A 16,524-nucleotide genomic window follows, 5' to 3' on the forward strand; every position below is an offset into this window, starting at 1 on the left:
TTCATATTGTGATAACTATATATGTAAGTTATTTAACAGCTGATACTGTAGGCAGCCCTCAGAATGGACAGCTGACCTTCAAGAATATATAAATGTCTCCATAAAAGATTGTGACAAACCCCAGAGTTAGTCACCAACCCTGTTATTGGTACCATAGCTGGAGCTAAGGACAGACTGTGTCGTGTGTGTGTGTGTGTGTGTGTGTGTGTGTGTGTGTGTGTGTGCACATGTGTGCACGCACGCACCCCAGAACTAGGGCTTGAACTCAGGACCTAGGCACTGTCCCTTCACTTTTTCATTCAAGGCTGGTGCTCTACCATTAAACTACAATTCTAGTTCAAAAAACACTGTTTTCACTAGCCTGCTTCATTCGTTGCATTACAGGCTTAGCTCACGCAGCCCTTTAATTTATGGCCTGTTTAACTTAAGCCAGCTCTCTGAAATGCAGAAAGTGCCCAAGAGGATGATGTCTGGCAGGGATTTTGACTTTCTCAAAGGCTTTTGCTTTCCTCCAGTTCTGGAACCTGAGTCAGCTGCCTGGACAATTTGTGTTGGAGAGTGGAGTGACTAAGTGGGCTGCTTGAGCAACACTAGAGATGAGGAGTTCAGGAAGGTGTATGGGGAAAGGAGGAGGGAGGGTCAGCTGGGGTTCTAGATCCTTCTGGACCCTCCTTTCCAACCCCATGTGTATGAAAGGAGCAAAAATCAGGGACACATATTTTTGTTTTACAAAATCCAACATGTGGTGGAGTTTGGTGACAGTCCAGCTTGAAGGTTTCAGATGGGCAGGGAGGAAACTTGAGGAGGCAGAGAAGAGACTTTGGAAGGCAGCCAAAGAAACTCCAGTTTGCAGTTCCACCCAAGGCCTAGGCAGCTGCCATAGTGTGCTGCAGACAGATGCAGAGATTTCTGCTGCAGCCCTGACGCCATTGTTCACTCAGGGCTTGGGAGAGGCTCTAGGTGGAAGTGGAATCTGAGGAATAATAAATCTATATCCTATGACATAATGTTTTCTTTATTTAACTTATTTTTTGTTGGTTCCCGGGCTTGAACTCGGGGCCTGGACAATGTCCCTTTTTTGCTCAAGGCCAGTGCTCTGCCATTTGAACCACAGCTCTGCTTCTAGCTTTTTGGTAGTTAATTGTAGATGAAATTCACATGAACTTTCCAGCCCTGTCTTTGATTGTAATCCTTAGATCTCAGACTTCTGAGTAGCTGGGATTACAGGCATGAACCACTGGTGCTGGGCCAAAAGTGGGTTTTTAAAGAAAATATGGACCCTTCTATGATTTTGTCCAGAGATAGAGCACTTTCTTTGCTCTGAATGGCTTCTAAGTGAGGGATTATGCCTTTCCGAGGGGTACTAGAGAGACTCCTGTGATTTTTCCAGTGTATCTCCACTTTTTAAAGAAAAGTGTGCATCACCAGTACCCTTTACTGAAGAAACTAAACTGTCAAACAAAATGTACAGAAAGCCATTGCTTTGGATTGAGCTCCTGAATTGGACCCAACAGATAAATTAAAAGTAGGTCACTCTCACTGAAGTTCCAGGCTAACAAGCCAAAACTCATTTGCTTATCTGACCTGCCCAGAAGTCAGGAGAGAGATAGATAGTGGTCAAATCTCTACACAAGTCAGTTTTAGCTCACATGATAAGGAAGTCTCCTCTGCCTTAACCGCACAAAGAAGGGAACTTTGAAAACTTGGATCCATCTTCTGTTCTACTTTCCTCACCTTTCTTTACCTGCTCAGCTCATCGGAACACTTGTTCTGCCACACAGAATAAAGTATGGGTCAATCTAGAATCATGAATAAGGGCTAATGAAGAACTTTAAATAGATTTCTTATATTTTTATCTTTTGTACCAAGCACTGTACTAGCAAGTTTACTCACATACGTGAGTGTGTGTATTGGTACTATGAATTGAACTCAGGACCTCACGCTTTCAATTGTCTTTTTTGTTAAGGCTGGTGCTCTACCACTTGAGCCATATCTCCATTTCCGGCTTTTTGCTGGTCAATGGCAGATTTTTCTGCCTTGTCTAACTTTGAACAGTGATTGTCTGATCTCAGCCTCCTAAGTAGCTAGGATCATGAGTGTGAGCCACCAGTGCCCAGTTAAACACACCTCTAATCTTCCAAGCAGTCCTAGTTGGTAGGCATAATTATGTAATCATTTCCACAGTTGAGGAAAATGGCCCCACATAGCCAGAGTCATAGAGCTGGTAGAGTCTCAGCACATGGCCACATGGGTGAGTCTCCCCAGGAGGGTGGGCTCACCAGGCTTCTAAGATTCCCAGGACATTTGTTTGCTCTGGTTACTGTAATTATAGCTATTTCTAGTAAATGCCTACCATATCCTGTCTATTGAGCATACTCTTTATAGAGGTGATATTTTCAAGTGATAAAGCAAAGCTTGGAGAGATTAAGGAGGCTGCTCACAGTCACGTGAAAAGCCAGTGGTAGAATCAGATATGCTGCTGACTCTTATCTCAACACCCACTTTCCACTTTATTGTGTTGTCTACCCACATATACCCAAAATACGGTCTGGAAAACCCAGTTTCATTAGTCCCTGAATTTTGCCTTCTGGGTTTGGAAATAACCCACTCTGACGTTTGATCTTCAACTCATCCTTTTTATGTGGTATCCACTGGGAATTTCTACAATTTTATTTTAAATCTACACAACTTCCTCTTTTGGTGGTTTGTAAAGGGCACTAGAGACCAGGTTCCTCAAAAGCCTAGTTTCCCATAAGAGCCCCTGGAGCCCTTCTTGGGCCTCTACAGAGAAGGCTGGAGAAGGAAGAAAGTAAACAGATGTCCACACTTCCCTCTCTCCATCCCCCAGCCCTTCATCCTTATCAGCAAAGATCTCAAGATTCTTCCGCTGGGCCCAGATGAAGTGGAGACCTGTGATTGCGGAGAGAAGCCAAGGGAAGTCAGAGCCAAGCAGGGTGAAGGAGCTCATGCCTCACCTTAGTAAATGTGAAATTCACAGATCCGCCTGGGAAGTTCAAGAGAAGTTTCGATTTTCGGGACTCACATTTTCCAGAGATTTGGGTTACATTAGGATCGACGTTGAAGTATTTCTGTGGTGAAAAATCCTAAACCAAATAAGATAGACAGATCAGCTCCATGGAGGCAGAATGAAACTCAAGTTGGGAACCTAGACACACAGACTAGCTAGGTGGATGTTCACCTGAGAACAGCAAAATCAAACCAGATGGGTGGGACTTTTTTCATCTCCACAGTCTTGCTCACAGGTTTCTTTCTAGAAAGAGTGCCCATAAGAGAGAGCTGCAGCTCCTTGATAGGTAACTCATGGCAGGTATGTTCCTGATAAGCCACATAGAGCTTTTTTTTTTTTTTTTTAAAGTTAAACATGTTGCAAGGTGCTAAAAGAAGGGTTGAATTCTGAGGTACTTCTGACTTAAATAAAAACCTAGAGGTGGAAGTTTCATTTAAAATCATAAAAACTGTCTGGAACATAAAACCATTATTTTGATTTATTAATAAATCAGATACTCCAAATGCTCTATTTGATGTTCTGGTGGCTTTGTTGTTATTGTTGTTTGTTTTGTGCCAGCACAGGGGCTTAAACTTAGGGCCTCACACTTGTGCTTGGCTTTTTCTGCTCAAGACTGGAGCTCTACCACTTGATGTACATCTCTACTTCTAGGTTTTTGTTGGCTAACCGGAGGCAAGAGTCTCACAGATTTGTCTGAGTGGGCTGGCTTCAAATCATGATCCTCAGATCCCAGCCTCCCGAATAGTTTAGATTACAGATATCAGCCACCAGCACCTGGCCTGAAATTCTTGTTCATTTGAATTTTCATACTAATATCATAACAGATGGGACCCATAGGGAACATTAGATTTCAATTTCTCATCTCACAGGAGGGATGTGCTATTGGGAAGTTACACAGAGAGGCAGGGTTGTGCTACCTCCAACTCTTTCCAACCTTTTCCCCATCCTGGCTAGGTAGAAGAAGGGTGTCAGATTGAAAGTTTTATTGTGTGCCTGCCTTTCTTTTCTTCCTTTCTTCCTTCCTTTCTTTCTTTCTTTCTTTCTTTCCTTCTTTCCTTCCTTCTTTCTTTCTTTCTTTCTTTCTTTCTATCTTTCTTTCTTTCTTTCTTTCTTTCTTTCTTTCTTTCTTTCTTTCTTTCTTTCTTTCTTTCTTTCTTTCTTTCTTTCTTTCTTTCTTTCTTTCTTTCTTTCTTTCTTTCTTTCTTTCTTTCTTTTTTTGGGTCCGGTTGTGGGGCTTGAACTCTTGGCCTGGGCGCTGTCCCTCAGCTCTTCAGCTCAAGGCTAGCGCTCTACCACTTAAGCCACAGCGCCACTTCCGGCTTTTTTCTTTTTGCTTATGTGGTGCGGAGGAATCGAACCCAGGGCCTCAGGCATGCAAGGCAAGCGCTCTACCACTGAGCCACCTTCCCAGCCCCCCCCCTCTTTTCTATTTTTGCACATCCTCTTAAAGACAGGTACAAGGAAATTCTCATTCCTACCAAACTCTATTCAGACTTTCTGAAGACAGTGTTACAGTCCTATGATCCCAACTTACCAACTCCTTTTCGTGAACAATCAGCACTATCCCCATCTCTGCTTTTATACAGAGCTTGCTTCCATTTAGAACTTGGTAAGTTCCTGTCTTGACTAATGATGGCTGAGGGGCAAGGGTGGGTCTGGGAACTGTGGGGGAAGGGGCAGCTGTTTGAGTGGCATTGTGTGTGGATGTCGGTGTTCCTGGACCATGGGTAGGTGAAGTAGGCATCTGATAGGGTGTGCTTTGAGGTGGTGCTGTAAACAAAGTTTTTGAAAGGGTGGTCTGGCCACCAGGTAGGGGTGTTTGCCCAGTTGTGTAACTGATAATGGATGGACTTGTTCCAGTTGTAGGGGCTGGTGAGGTGATGGGTTGCTGTGAATGTGTAGTTGAAGCAGGAATAATGGTAGCTTTAGTAATTATAGTAGTGGTGTGTGAATCATTAGATGTAGCCAATGTATAGATAATTGGGCTGGTGGATGGAGGGCTTCCTGTAGTTACTGGAAGTGTGGTAGTTGGGATTTTTATGGTTGTGTGTGTTAAGACTTGAGAGCTGAAATTTTCACCAGCCGTTTCAGAGGTGAGGTGACCATCCGTTGTTGCTGCTGAAGTTTTGTGAGGTACATGGCTAGTTGTCTGCTGGAGAGGTTTGGATGTGGTCTGCCCTGTTCCTGTTGGATTGGGTTGAAGATAGCTTCTTGTTTCTGAAGATACTTGTGCTTGTATTTGATGGCCATCATGCAAAATTACTGTAAATTAGGAAACAAAAGTGTTAAGATACTAACCAATCACTAAAAATCCCTCCTCCATTCTTGTTTTACTGTTAGTTCATTAAGAATAATAACATGCAGCTGGGTGTTGGTAGCTAATGCTTTTAATCTTAGCTAATTGGAGGCTGAGATCTGAGGACTGCAGTTTGAAGGTAGCTTGGGTAGGCTACCCAAACACCCAGAAATGGAGCTGTGGTTCAGGAGGTAAGAGTGTTTGCCTTGAACAACAACAACAAAAAAGCTCTAGGACAGTGCCCAGGTCCCGAGTTCAAGCCTCAGAACCAGCACACACACACACACACACACACACACACACACACACACACACACACACACGCATGCACAAAAAACAACCATGCAAGCCAAGCTCATACTTGTCATCCTAGGTACTGGAGGCTGAGATTGTGGTTCAAAGCCAGCCCATGCAGGAAAGTCCCTGGGACTCTTACTTGCAGTTAACCACTAAAATCTGGAAGTAGGTCTGTGGCTCAAGTGGTAGCGATACCAGTCTTGAGCAAACAGCTAAGGCACAATGCCCAAGTCCTGAGTTCAAGTGCCAGTGTAGACAAAAAATAAGTTTAACATATATAATTTTAAATATGAAGAAAATTCTCAAGGTGGTATCAATAAAATAAAGACAAAGACTAGTTAGTACTAGACCACAGTTGTAGTGTTTTTCATTCACCAATAGTTTTTACATGGTCATTATGATACTACACACATGCTTCTGCACATAATCCCTTTGTCTGCATAGGGTATGGTAGTAAGCACATCAAAGTGGTCACACTCAGCTAGGTACTAAAGTCAATGCCTCGCCACTGCCCACCCTCACATGTAACAATGGTGTCCTAGGTAGACAGCTCCTGTGATGATCTGAGGCAGCTGAAGCAGTGCTAAGAATTTACAGAGCTTTCTAATGTTCGTAGAATCTCATAAGTCAAAGTTTGCAGAGGGTCTTGAGGGTCATCATGTCTAACCTGGTGCTTGGGTTGTGACTATGGCTCTTCTCCATGTGTTCATTCCATACAAGCTTAACTGTCCCTACGGTGGGAGACTCATTTCTTCATAATATACTCCTTTCCATTTTCATTTTGCCACTTATTTTTCTAAATATAGGCTAATTCTTTTTTTTTGGGGGGGGGGGTCTGGTCGTGGGGCCTGAACTCTGGGCCTGGGCACTGTCCCTCAGTTCTTCAGCTCAAGGCTAGCGCTCTACCACTTGAGCCACAGCACCACTTCCAGCTTTTTTCTTCTTGCTTATGTGGTGCTGAGGAATCGAACCCAGGGCCTCATGAATGCAAGACAAGCACTCTACCACTGAGCCACCTTCCCAGCCCCGCCCAATTCTTTCCCTAACCTTTTTGAGCAGCCCAATCTGTCCCAACTAAGAAAGAAAATGGAGGTGTATCTGCTCCAATATTTCAATTAAGCCCCTGGCTTAATCATCAGTCAACTCCTCAGAATCTTCCCTATCTTCTTGATATAAAATAGGCCCTCAATCCCCCCTTCATATGTGTGTATTATATAATATATAATATAATACATATATACATATATAGCTTTCATTGCAGCAGTGAAATTTCATACTTATAGAGAGAGACAGCGTTAAAATAGTGCATGACCAGCCTGGTGTAGATACCAGCAGAATTTCAGCCCTAGAAATCATTAACTTATTGGTTTAGTGGCTAATTGTACACTGGTAGCTCACGTCTGTAATCCTACAAACTCACAAGGCTGAGATCTGAGAATCATGACTTGAAACCAGCCTGGGTAGGAAAGTCCATGAGACTCTTAATCTTCAATTAACTACCAAAAATCTGGAAGTAGAGCTGTGGCTCAAGTAGTAGGGCACTAGCCTTTAGCAGAAAAGCTCAGGGACAGTGCTCAGGTCTTGAGTTCAAGACCCAGGCAAGCATCGCATGCATGCGTGTGTGCATGCGCACACATGCACATACAACACTCAAGCGGTAGGAACTGTGTGTACAGCTTCTGTCATCAGTACTTACACATACAAGTTGGATGAAAAAATAACTGAATGGGTAGAAGAGGATAATAAAGTGGACCCTCCAGGTTTCTTCTAAGAGTCAAATGAGTTGGCTTACAGTGAAAATCTGCTTCATTATTGAGCACATCTAGTGGCTACTCTTGAAAGAGTCTTTCTGAGGTTGTCTATCAGGGGCCAAAGATTTCTTGCTCTTTTATCCAGGATAGTCTCCGCCTTCCAGACACACAGCAATCCAGAAAAGTGGACCAAATGCAAATGATGGCCCTGGAACCCACAATCAGGTATACTGGGTATAACTTTCCCTTCAGTTCTGTGGCTCAGTTGTGTTAACTCATGAAAGCTGTAGTTGCTGGATGCTAGGTTGAGACTTGGGGAAACATGCAGAGAGGAAAAGAAGATGCCACTAGCTGGTGTTTTATAAAATCCTAAAGCTCATCTCCTATCAAAATAACCAATAAGTATCTTTCCATCTCCTTCTTCCTATTCAGTTCAATAAATTACTGTGTGTGTGTGTGTGTGTGTGTGTGTGTGTGTGTGTGTGTGTGTGTGTGTGTATAAGAGAGAGAGAAGGAGAGAGACAGAAACAGATACAGACAGACAGATACACACAGACACACAGACACACTCACACTCACACACACACAGAGTGTCCTGGGGTTTGAACTCACGGCCTGAGTACTCAGGCCTCACCACTTCAGTCACAGCTTCACTTCCAGCTTTTTGGGTAGTTAATTGAAGATAAGACTTTCCTGCAAAGATTGGCTTTGAACCCTTATCCTCAGATATCAGCCTCCTGAATAGTTAGGATTACAGGTGTGAGCCACCAGCACCTGGCAGTTCAATAATTTTCTGTTTATTGTCTCCATATTAACAGATAACGACAACAACAAAAACCCTAAGTTTCTCAACAGTTAATACAAGGAAACTTGAGGTTAAATTTGGTTGATTCTTTAACTGATCCTTTCAAAACCCCTCTGAGGCAAACTACCTTTATTGAGGAAACTCAGGCTACAAAATTCCATCAACTTGAGTAAAGTTATGTAACAGAACTGGTTACTGTTGGAGTTGAGACTTGAGCTCCTGTAAATGTAAATCAGTCTGCCACTGCATTTGGGGGAAGAGTAGAGTGTGTCCCTGGGAAGAACAATGAGAAAACATACAGGCAGAAGGATGAGAACTAGCAGGGTGCTCTTCAGGGACCCGAACTCACGGAAAACTCATAATGGTGGCCATTGGTGAGGCATTCAAAAGGTCACCTTCCAAAATGACAATTATTTTCTAGAAGAAAAGTTCTGACCTTATAAGTTATTTCTGCACGCACAAAAAAACATTCATTTAAATTGTGTTGGATCTCCTTTCTAAAAAGAATTGATAATACCAGACTCTGGTGGCACACACTTGTAACCTGTAATCAAACCAGATCTGAGGACCATGGTTTGAAGCTAGCCTGGAAAAAAAAGTCTGAGACTCTTATCTCCAGTTAATTAGCAAAAAGCTGTAAGTGGAGCTGTGGCTCAAGTGGTAGAGTGCCAGCTTTGAGGGAAAAAGCCAAGCAAGATCACAAGACCCTGAGTTCAAGTCTTAGTACCAGTATATACACAAAGAATTATTATTAATGACATTAATAATTATGTGAGATCATCATTGAAGAGAGTGTTTTTGTATAGCTTAAGTATTCGTTTGAATAAGATTAATACATGATCTCAAAAGCTGTAGATTTTATGACTGTAGGTTTCCTTTACAAACCTTTATAAACTCTTTACATGTGGGATATTTATGTCTGGTTGTAGAGCTTCAAGAAAGACTTTTCACTTCAAGATTGTGACTGAATTCAACTGTTGTTGAAGATTTATTTTCATAATTCATACGAGCTAAACCTCAGATGCTGATTCTTTGGTCAAGAATTAAACAATAACTCTAAATAAGTTTATATTATCCATATGGAGAAAGAAAATTCATTCCCAGATGTGGTTTCTATGAATTTCTTGGGAGAATGAGTGATAACTTTACAGAGAACCTCTGGAGACTGATTATCACTTGCCTATTCTCTTGGGATGATCATTGTATCCTTGTGAAAATACTCCTCCTGCCCCCAGGAATGACTAGGGCTAGAAGCAAATTTCAACTGAGTAGATTTTCCTAAACTTAAAAAAATAGCCTTCCTAAAGCTCCTCTTTCAGGAGGGAGAAATGAACTCCAATAGATAAGAAAGGAGATTTGGTTCTCTACAAATGAACCACATTCTAAGAAGGTTCATGGTTTCCTGCAAAGCATGCTTGGTATGATGGAAGTCTTAGTGGGGTGGTGGTTGGTAGACAGTTTTGATTTGGTGTACAGGTGTGTCTTTGGGAGGAGGAAAGTGTGTAATTGCTACAATTTGGGTTGGGGTGGCATCCTCCAAAGATCCATGTGTTCTAGGCTTGGTGCCCAGCTTGTGCTATTAGAAGGTGGTAGAACCTTAGTAGGTAGAGCCTAACAGAAGGTCTTTTTTAGGTCATTGGTGTGCTCTCAGGACATTGTGTCTCTTTCTCACTTTCCAGCTATGAGGTGAGTGGTTTTGCTACATCACACAATTCTATGATGGTGATGGTTTTGCTTTACCAAATGCCAGGGCCAATCAATCATGAACTGAAACTTCTGCAACCACCAGCCAAAGTAAACTTTTCTATTCACTTAGCTGTTTGTTTTGAAGTGTTAGGGACTGATCATAGGACCTAGAGTATGCTAGGCAAGTACTGTTGTATCTGGTTATATCCTAGCCCCAAACCTTTTCTCTTTATAAGTTTATCATCTTAGGCATTTGTTACAGTGACAGAAAGCTGACTAACACAGTAATGAGTAGAAAGCTGGGTAAACAGGGGCTGGACCCAAAGTGCCAAGTTTTCAGTTGTATTACAGATTGGCTCACTGTAGTATATAGTTTAGTATTCCCCCTCTCCTCTCCCACCCTCCCTCCCTTCCCTTTTCCTTTAGGAGTGTGTGGTATAAATGCCATATTGGTGAGTAGGTTGGAAGAAAGTATTTTGTACATCCTAATATGTCCCAGAAAGTTTGTGTGTGTATGAGTTAATCAGTGAATCTGGGACACAATCATCTGTTTTTACAAATCCTTTCTATATGGCCACACTTTTATCCAACCTTTGTCAAAATTGGGCAAAGTTTTAACCTCTGAGAGTCTCTAGCTCTCAGAGTTTTGTCAAGGTCACTATCACAGAGAGGTCAGGAGGAGAAGGAGAGCAGAGCAGAATCTTGACCCTTTATTCTAAACAACACAGCACTACAGTTTACACAGTAATTGGCCAACCCCATCAGCATTCCAGACCAGATTCAGAAAACAAGTGTTCCAGGCCTTAATCCATTGCTCAAACTCTTTTAAATGCACAGGACAGAAATGTGAGAAGGTTTTGGTTCCCTTACAACCAGCAGAAGAAGCTGAGAGATGAAGCATTGCCTAGTTCTTGGGAAAGTCAGTGGCCACACAAGGCCCAGGTTGACCTTTTAAGTTTTCCACTGAAAGTTTCCCCTTAGTTTTCCCCAGACAGTGTCTTCCTAGACAGTTGGTTGCCTGCCTCCTGTGGTTGTCTCCATGCTCAGCATTGGCGAGAGGTGGGGAAGGGTCAAATTCTTGTGAGGCAGACATTGAAGTAGTTTACATTCTTCTGTGTGACAAAGTTATATTAGAAACAGCCACAGGGTGCCATGACAGAATGTAGTTAGGGGTATCCAATACCAAATTCTTCAGGTAGACAAAAGAATGGACAGTATCCTACAGAAAGATAAGTATGTGAAAGGGCACAGAGGTTCAGAAGACATGTATGTTTAGAGGACAAGAAGGAGTCAGAGCTGGGCACGGGTGACTCCTGCTTGTAATCTTAGCTACTCAGGAAGCTGACATCTGAGGATCCAGGTTCAGAGCAAACCTGGGCAGGAAAGTCAATTAAGACTCTTACTTCCAATTAATTACCAAAAAGCTGGAATAATGGAGCTGTGGCTCAAGTGATAGAGCACCAGCCTGGAGTAAAAAAGCAAAGGGACAGTGCTTCGGCTCTGAGTTGAAGGGCCAGGACCAGCACAAAATTAAAACCAAAACCATAAACAAACAACAACAACAACAACAAAAATGGAGTCAGCATGATGAGAACTTAAAGAGAGGAAGGGCATGAAAGGGGGATCCATGGGGAGCCAGACTTGCAGGCCTTGGAGAATCCCACTTGTTTGAAGGCCTCTGAGGAGCTCAGGCAAGGAGTAATTGAAAGCTTGAGACTATGTTCAGGCCTGGGAGATCAGTTTTTTGGTGTGTGTGAGTGTGTGTGTGTGTGTGTGTGTGTGTGTGTGTGTGTGTGTGTGTGTGTGTTCATGCTGGTCCTGGGACTTGAATTTAGGGATTATGCACTGTCTTTGAGCTCTTTTGCACTTTACCACGTGAGCTATAGTTCCACTTTCAGTTTCTTGGTGGTGAACCAATTTTTGGTGGTGAAGTATGACACTTTCTTGTCCCGGCTGGCTTTGAACTGTGATCTTCAGATCTCAGATCCTCAGATTTCAGCCTACTGATTAGCTAGGATTACAAGTGTGAGCAAATGGCATCTGGCAAAGGAGACCAGATTTTTAGCTCCCTGAACAACTTACCTGACACCTCCTTGGAAAGTTCTAAAAAGGATGTGCAGAAAGAGTCAAGGGATCCCCTAGAACAAGAAGGACTTGCCCTGTGGCAATCTACAGGCCAACTGCTCCAAAATTACTCTCCCCTTCTTCCTTGATAGTAGAGACCTGAGTTTTATTGAGCACTTGTTACCTGAAATTAAGAACCCTTTGTCCACTGTCCTGTCTAGCTGGATAGGAATGTATGGTGGGATTTTACAAAGCAGTAGAATTGATGAGGTCACAGGCCTTCTGGGAAGGCTGGTGGAAAGGACCTCCATCAACTGTAAGTCCCACTTCCCTATTCGGTTTTTGTTTTCTCTTCTTCAGTCAACCAGCAACTCAAAGATATGCAAAACTATGAGGAGGTGTTGAAAATATGTTAGGACACTGGATTCCGTGTGTGTGTGTGTGTGTGTGTGTGTGTGTACATGCGCACGTGTGCATGCTGGCACTGGGGCTTGAACTCAGTGCCTCCCATGCTCACTTAGCTTTTTTGTTCAAGGCTAATACTCTACCACTTGACCTCTACTACTAGCTTTTTGTTGGTTGATTTGAGATGAAAGTCTCCTGGAGTGGGCATTGGTGGCTCACATTACTCAGGAGGCTGAGATCTGAAGATCACAAGTTCATGTGAATTTTATCTCCAATCAACCACCAAAAGGCTAGAAGCAGAGCTGTGGCTCAAGTGGTAGAGCACTAGCTTTTAGCAAAAAAGCTCAGGGAAAAGCACTCAGGACCTTAGTTCAAGCCCCATGATTGACCCCTCTCCCCCCCAAAAAAAAAGAATCTCATAGACTTTTCTAACCAAGCTGGCTTTGAACTGAGATCCATCACTGGATCCTTTATGAAAACCCTCTAGCACAGATGTATATTCCCCTGCCTTTCCTTTCACATGAAGGAGTATCAAGGGTATGCTGGTTCATTCACTGTCATTTGGAGCTTATTGTTTTTATGTAGCTGATCCTAAACTTTGCAAATTAAATCCTTTCATTTGAGGGTAGGATTAAGAATTTGAGACCAGGAAGCAAAGGGCCTAGATAAAGATCACTCCTGAGGTTTACCCAGGAGCTATGTTTCTCCCAGCAAAGTGTCTCATGGCTTTTGATCATCTGATTCCACAAATATTTCCTGACACTGTATGCAGGATCATGTGGAGAGAAGTACACATCTGAGCTCTAAAGCTCAGCTTCTTGGACACCAGTACTAGGGCTGCCACTACTAACTGGGGTGCCACAGGAAGCCTCTGAGCCTCCCTCTGCCTTGGGCCCTTCATCAATATGATGGACATAAAGCAAGAAGCTACTGCTCAGTGTTCTCATGAGACCACACAAGTTATAGGCAGGAGAGATGTCATGAGAACAGGCAGGTTCACGGCTCAGGTTGTTACCACCCATGTAATTATGAGCAAGTTTTATTTGTATGTTTATTCATTCATTTCTTTACTGTCCAAACTCTGCTTGAACTCAGTGCATGGGCACTGTCCTTTAGATTCTTTACTCAAAACCAGCACTTGACCATTTGAACTGCAGCTTTACTTCTGGCTTTTTGTTGGTACATTGGAAATTAGAGTCACACTTGTTTGTCTACCGGGCTGGCTTCCAGCCTTGATCCTCAGATCTCAGCCTCCTGAGATGCAAGGATTATAGATGTGAGCCAGTGGGCACCTGGCGTGAGCAAGTTCTTTAGGTTCGAAGCCTCTTTCTTCTCCTAAGTGGAATGAAGGTGGTATCTGTATTTGCAATGTCATATTGAGGATAGAAGAGCCATGAATGGAGCCTGGCACACAGCAGATACAAGCAAGGTCTCACCATCACTGTGCTGTGTGCTGAGAAGAAAGCTTCAGAGGTGCGTGCAGAGAGGGCCCTGGGAGGACAGTGAGGCAGGTGGGACTGACCTGACCAAGCACAAGTACCTATTTCCCACACATACGGGTTTGTCTCCTCAGCACCCTGGGAGAGGATGCCATCATTTCTCAGCGAGGAAACTGGACCTCTGAAAGGTTAAGGGATATTCTCAGTGTCTCCCTCCTGGGGAGGGTCCCACGGGGAGGCTGCTATCCAGGTATGGCCCCTCAGAGGCCCCATGACACCTATGTCCTGCAGCAGCTTCATATGCTTCCTTCACCCTGTATCAGTGCAAGGAGAAAAGGGCACTGCTGCACTCCCAGCCCCCCCATGTATCCTGTACTTGTCAGTGCTTGGGTTCCTGAACACACCCGTCCCTGTTAGCCTTTCATTTGGTGGCCACATGGCAGGTCACTGAGGAAGCTAAGTAGATATAATTTTGCTTTTCTATTGGTTTCTAATAATGACTTCTTTTTTTCTTCTCTCTTTTCTTTCTCCTCCTTTCTCCTTTTTTCACTTTCTTTCCTTTCCTTTCCCTCCCCCTTTCCTTTCCCTCTCTTTCCTTCCTTCCTTCCTTCCTTTCTCTCTCTCTTTCTCTCTCTTTCTTTCTTTCTTTCTTTCTTTCTTTCTTTCTTTCTTTCTTTCTTTCTTTCTTTCTTTCTTTCTTACCTTTCTTTCTTACCTTTCTTACCTTTCTTTCTTTCTTTCTTTCTTTCTTTCTTTCTTTCTTTCTTTCTTTCTTTCTTTCTTTCGTTCTTTCTTTCTTTCTTTCTTTCGTTCTTTCTTTCTTTCTTTTTCTTTCCTTGCTTCCTCTCCTTGCTTTCTCTTTTTCTTTCTCTCCTTCCTTTCTTGCATGCTTCCTCTCTCCTTTCCTCCTTCCCTCTCTCCTTCCCTCCCCCTTCCCCCTTCCCTCCATCCCTTCTCCCCCCCTCTTTCTCTCTCTACTCTGCTGTGATGTGGGGATAGAACCTAAGGAAGGTGAGTTTTATGCTGAGCCCCAAAGAACATGGCATTATAACTGTGAAAGCATGCCATAATGAAAAGCAGGCTGGCTTAGGGGAGCAGGCCTTACTGCACACATTCACATCCCAGACAAGGGCCACTAAGTCCTCTCCTGGAACATGGCAGCAGGGCAGAGTATGGGCTCATTGGGCTCCTCTGACATGCTCAGTTCAGTTCTAGTTCTAGAAGAAACTTGGGATTATTTAGTGAATTTGGTAACAAGAGCAGACCAGCAGAAAAAATACTCAACATCCTAGGCAGAGAATGCTCTGGTGGGAACAGGAGCTCCTCAGACAGCCTTCTGAGCCGAGGTGAAAGAGTAATTTTTTTTTTTTTTGCTTTACTTTGCTTTGCTTTGCTTTGTTTTCTTTGCTTTGCTTTGCTTTCCCTTCCCTTCCCTTCTCCTTCCCTTCCCTTCCCTTCTCCTTCCTTCCTTCCATTTTTTGTTCTTTTCTTTTTCTTTTTTTTTTTTTTTTTTTTGTCGGTTGTGGGGCTTGAACCTTTCTGGGCACTGTCCCTGAGCTCTTCAGCTCAAGGCAAGTGCTCTACCGCTTGAGCCACAGTACCACTTCTGGTTTTCTAGTGATTTATTGGAGATAAGTCTCACAGACTTCCCTGCCAGGGCTGGCTTTGAAGGGATCCTCAGATCTCAGCCTCCCGAGTAGCTAGGATTACAGGTGTGAGCCACCAGTGCCCGGCTTCTCCTTGTTTCTTAACAAACCAACCAACAAACCAACAAACAAAACCTTTGATGCCCTGATTTATATCTTTCTGGAATGATGCAACTGGTCAGACTACATCTAATGCATCTTCACAGTTCACTGTTTATATCAGACCAACAGAGCTTAAGTAAAACAAGGAAAATAAGATATGCCTACCAGATAACAAAGCAAGAGCCCTGTGTCTGAACCCTGACTCAGTTTTCCATCTCCTAAATCAAAGTGATTTCTACAAACGCAGCCTGAATCAGGTGCTCTAAATGAATGTTGGCACCAGACAGTGACACCTACTTTGCCTAACTAAACCAAAACACGTCTAAGCTGCAAAAACCCTTGAAAAAACAAGGTGTGCTCCAACAAGACCAAGTTGGAGATATTTGGGGCTAAACACCTATAGTAGCAGAAGCCATATCTGTAGACTGGGGACCACCACCAGAATGATTTAAAAGGACTAGAGGGCCACCACAGAAAGTGGTGTGTATCACTCACCAGCCAGAGACAGGAAGATCACCATTGACGCAGAGAGCTGCCGAGGCATGACGGGCACTTTGGGGAGACCGTCTGCACTGATGGGGACTCCACTGCTCTGTGCTTGGCTGGTCACAGCTGGGATTTCCAAACTGCTCACTTGGAGTTAATTCCAGGGCAGGTCCCCAGAACACCAGGGACGACTCAGCTCCCGGCTTCTGATCTGCTTGTGGCTGGGAAAAACTGAAGTTACTTAAGATTATGACAAGTAGTCGAAAGGCCCGCCCCGGTGGAGTGCTGGGTTTGCAGGAAGAAAACCACAAGTAGCTCTTTGTACCTCTGCCTGTCCTGTTCCCAAGGGGTGGGGATCTGCATGGGGACCAGCCAAGGTAAAGTACTTCTCCACAAGAAATGGAGAGTCTCTGACAGTACTTCCTCTCCTAAGCTAGCTCCCCTCATTCTCACAGAGTGGGCACATGTTTGTAAACCCAGAGACCCTTATCAACTGAGAGAAAAGTCCCTTAGAAGGTT

The 16,524-nt window shown here is 43.5% G+C and overlaps 1 protein-coding gene across 2 annotated transcripts in view; it reads right to left on the reverse strand.

The window, feature by feature from the left end:
- Lamp3 (lysosomal associated membrane protein 3) overlaps positions 1–16,254 on the reverse strand; it is a 36,788-nt gene extending 20,534 nt beyond the window's left edge. The window contains exons 1-3 of one of the 2 annotated variants that reach the window (XM_070029673.1): positions 16,015–16,242; positions 4,563–5,290; positions 2,976–3,104 (exon numbers count right to left, since the gene is read on the reverse strand). In XM_070029673.1, the coding sequence (XP_069885774.1) occupies positions 2,976–3,104; positions 4,563–5,290; positions 16,015–16,063 (906 nt within the window). In that variant the 5' untranslated portion in view covers positions 16,064–16,242. Of the gene's footprint in view, positions 1–2,975; positions 3,105–4,562; positions 5,291–16,014 lie in introns of both variants that reach the window. The other variant, XM_070029672.1, reaches the window with a different exon arrangement.
- Between the last annotated feature and the right edge of the window lie 270 nt (positions 16,255–16,524).

This window comes from Dipodomys merriami, unplaced genomic scaffold, assembly GCF_024711535.1.
Source record: "Dipodomys merriami isolate MVZ:Mamm:240054 unplaced genomic scaffold, mDipMer1.0.p SCAF_2, whole genome shotgun sequence".
In the NCBI taxonomy this organism is placed as follows: Eukaryota; Metazoa; Chordata; class Mammalia; order Rodentia; family Heteromyidae; genus Dipodomys; species Dipodomys merriami.